Source organism: Colletotrichum tamarilloi (genome assembly GCF_030869305.1).
Source record: "Colletotrichum tamarilloi strain Tom-12 chromosome Unknown Scaffold_463.1, whole genome shotgun sequence".
Taxonomy (NCBI): Eukaryota; Fungi; Ascomycota; class Sordariomycetes; order Glomerellales; family Glomerellaceae; genus Colletotrichum; species Colletotrichum tamarilloi.
The window spans coordinates 1-1775 of NW_026849845.1; the positions used below are offsets into that span (position 1 = coordinate 1).

Here is a 1775-nt window from a genome sequence, read left to right on the forward strand (position 1 = left end):
AAAGAAACCGTTGCCCGGTGTCGTTGGAAGTTCATCAACGGCACCGCCATATGGCAGCGTCAACACACGGTCAACGGCATCTCAGCGGTGGGGTGGGGCTGGAAGCCCAACCCACCAAGAAAACTCCTGAATCCAATCGGGAAGAGACCTCCCTACTTATATTTGTATCGACCTCGTCTCATCTGCTGTAAGTTTGCAACTTAGAAAGAGGGAGGTTTGTTCGTTGTGCAATGACATCAAGACCCCACTGTTTGCCTTTTGGGAAAACAAACACTTCTGCCTCTTGGATAATCGCTTGGTGAGCGTTGTGGCAGGGGTTGGTGGAAAACATCACACTTGCGGCTTCCAGATGAGCAAACGCCCGGCGGTTGGCTTTTGGCAGCCGGGGTCTAGACCAGGTCCAGACTGAGCGATGAAAAGGTGGAGTGACCGGGGTGCCGGATCTGGACTGGTAGATGGAGACCGAAGGCCAGAAGTTGATGAAGGATGCAGGAGACGGAAGAGGCCCAGTAGACAGCTTCCGGCCCGGGGTGGGGCGTATGCCGGGGATCTGTGCTTTTCCTGGGTGGGGCCCGATTTGGCGCCCACATCTGGCGGGACCATCCGGTAGAGCATCTTTTGGATGTGACCATCCACCCCACCTTTTCGGCCGGCCACCCCAACCTTCAACGTCCAGAACGACTGCATCGACGGAACTGACGACCTTCGCTTGGTCTTTCGGGCGTCAGCTAAGGTCGCTTATGGCGCTTTACCCTGACTGCCGTTACATCGAGTCGCCGTCCTCATTTCAGATTGCACCATCCGCAGACTAGTCAGCTCATGGACTTCCTGTTTCAAGGCTGAGAAGAGCACACCCAGGAACAGAAAGGGGCCTCGCGACAGTATCCGGAAAGGTGGATCTGGCATGGCGGCGGGCATGTTTCTGGCCTACCGCGTGCCTCAAGTCTACACATGCAGTCTTGACTGGAAACCTATTAACTGACTTCTGGTACGTGACCATAGAAACGGCATTGGCTATGATAGTGTCAGCTCGAATAGTGTTATGAGAGTGGTCGTGAGACCGGGTGAGCTAGCATCCCAGCTTAGCGTAGCACAAACAAGCATTGAATTCTATACTATGTATTGTAGGAAATAGTCAAGATGCGTCTGTCCGAAGACCTCATGACAGGAGGAGCCCCAGAACGTGACATGACATATGGTGCCGTCTGACACTAGATCACGTTTGATTGCGTGATGTGAGAGATGTCGTGTTCCTGTTCAGGTCTTAGGTCTTTTATTCTTGATCGACGGAGGAAGCTTGAAATGCGGGATAGGCTATGTAAACGATGACGGAAAACCCATTCTTGGTTCTGCCAACTCCTAACGATAGCGTCATGCGTTCCACTTCTGTGAGTCCATTGTGGAGAGTGCGTCGGCTACTACTGTCGTGAGCAAACGGTCGTGTTCTCACGCAGCGGATCATCCTTACCTGACAGCCAGGTACGTGGAGCTTGCCGCCGCTATACTCTCTCCCCGTAACTGCCGCGTATTGAGGCTATATTATCAGACGCCTGCAACAGGGAAGACACAGCTTGATCGGCAATAATGCGGCCCTCTCCCTCCTGATCGACCAATGGCGGCATCATTCGCTGTATGTTCGCGGCTATTTTGAGGATTTCTAACTGCAAGGCGAGTTCCTGCTCGGGGCCCATATGACCTCGAATAGTATACTCTGTGACGGCTCGCAGCTGATCCGCGGCCAGCTGTCGAAGTCTGTGACAGTATTCAACGGATCT

At 53.4% G+C, this 1775-nt stretch overlaps 3 protein-coding genes across 3 annotated transcripts; 1 reads left to right on the forward strand and 2 right to left on the reverse strand.

Annotated features, from left to right (window-relative positions):
* Positions 1 to 50: 50 nt before the first annotated feature.
* Positions 51 to 302, forward strand: CTAM01_17277 (uncharacterized protein; the record flags this gene model as incomplete). The annotated part of the gene is made up of 2 exons (XM_060533264.1): positions 51 to 135; positions 205 to 302. The coding sequence occupies 2 exons, from the start codon at positions 51 to 53 to the stop codon at positions 300 to 302; spliced, it is 183 nt and encodes a 60-aa protein (XP_060372156.1).
* A 28-nt stretch (positions 303 to 330) lies between these two features.
* On the reverse strand, positions 331 to 906 carry CTAM01_17278 (uncharacterized protein; the record flags this gene model as incomplete). The annotated part of the gene is made up of 2 exons (XM_060533265.1): positions 331 to 714; positions 799 to 906. 2 exons carry the CDS (start codon positions 904 to 906, stop codon positions 331 to 333), a joined length of 492 nt encoding a protein of 163 aa, XP_060372157.1.
* A 593-nt stretch (positions 907 to 1499) lies between these two features.
* On the reverse strand, positions 1500 to 1691 carry CTAM01_17279 (uncharacterized protein; the record flags this gene model as incomplete). Its single annotated transcript, XM_060533266.1, has 1 exon — positions 1500 to 1691. One exon carries the CDS (start codon positions 1689 to 1691, stop codon positions 1500 to 1502), a length of 192 nt encoding a protein of 63 aa, XP_060372158.1.
* Positions 1692 to 1775: the final 84 nt, after the last annotated feature.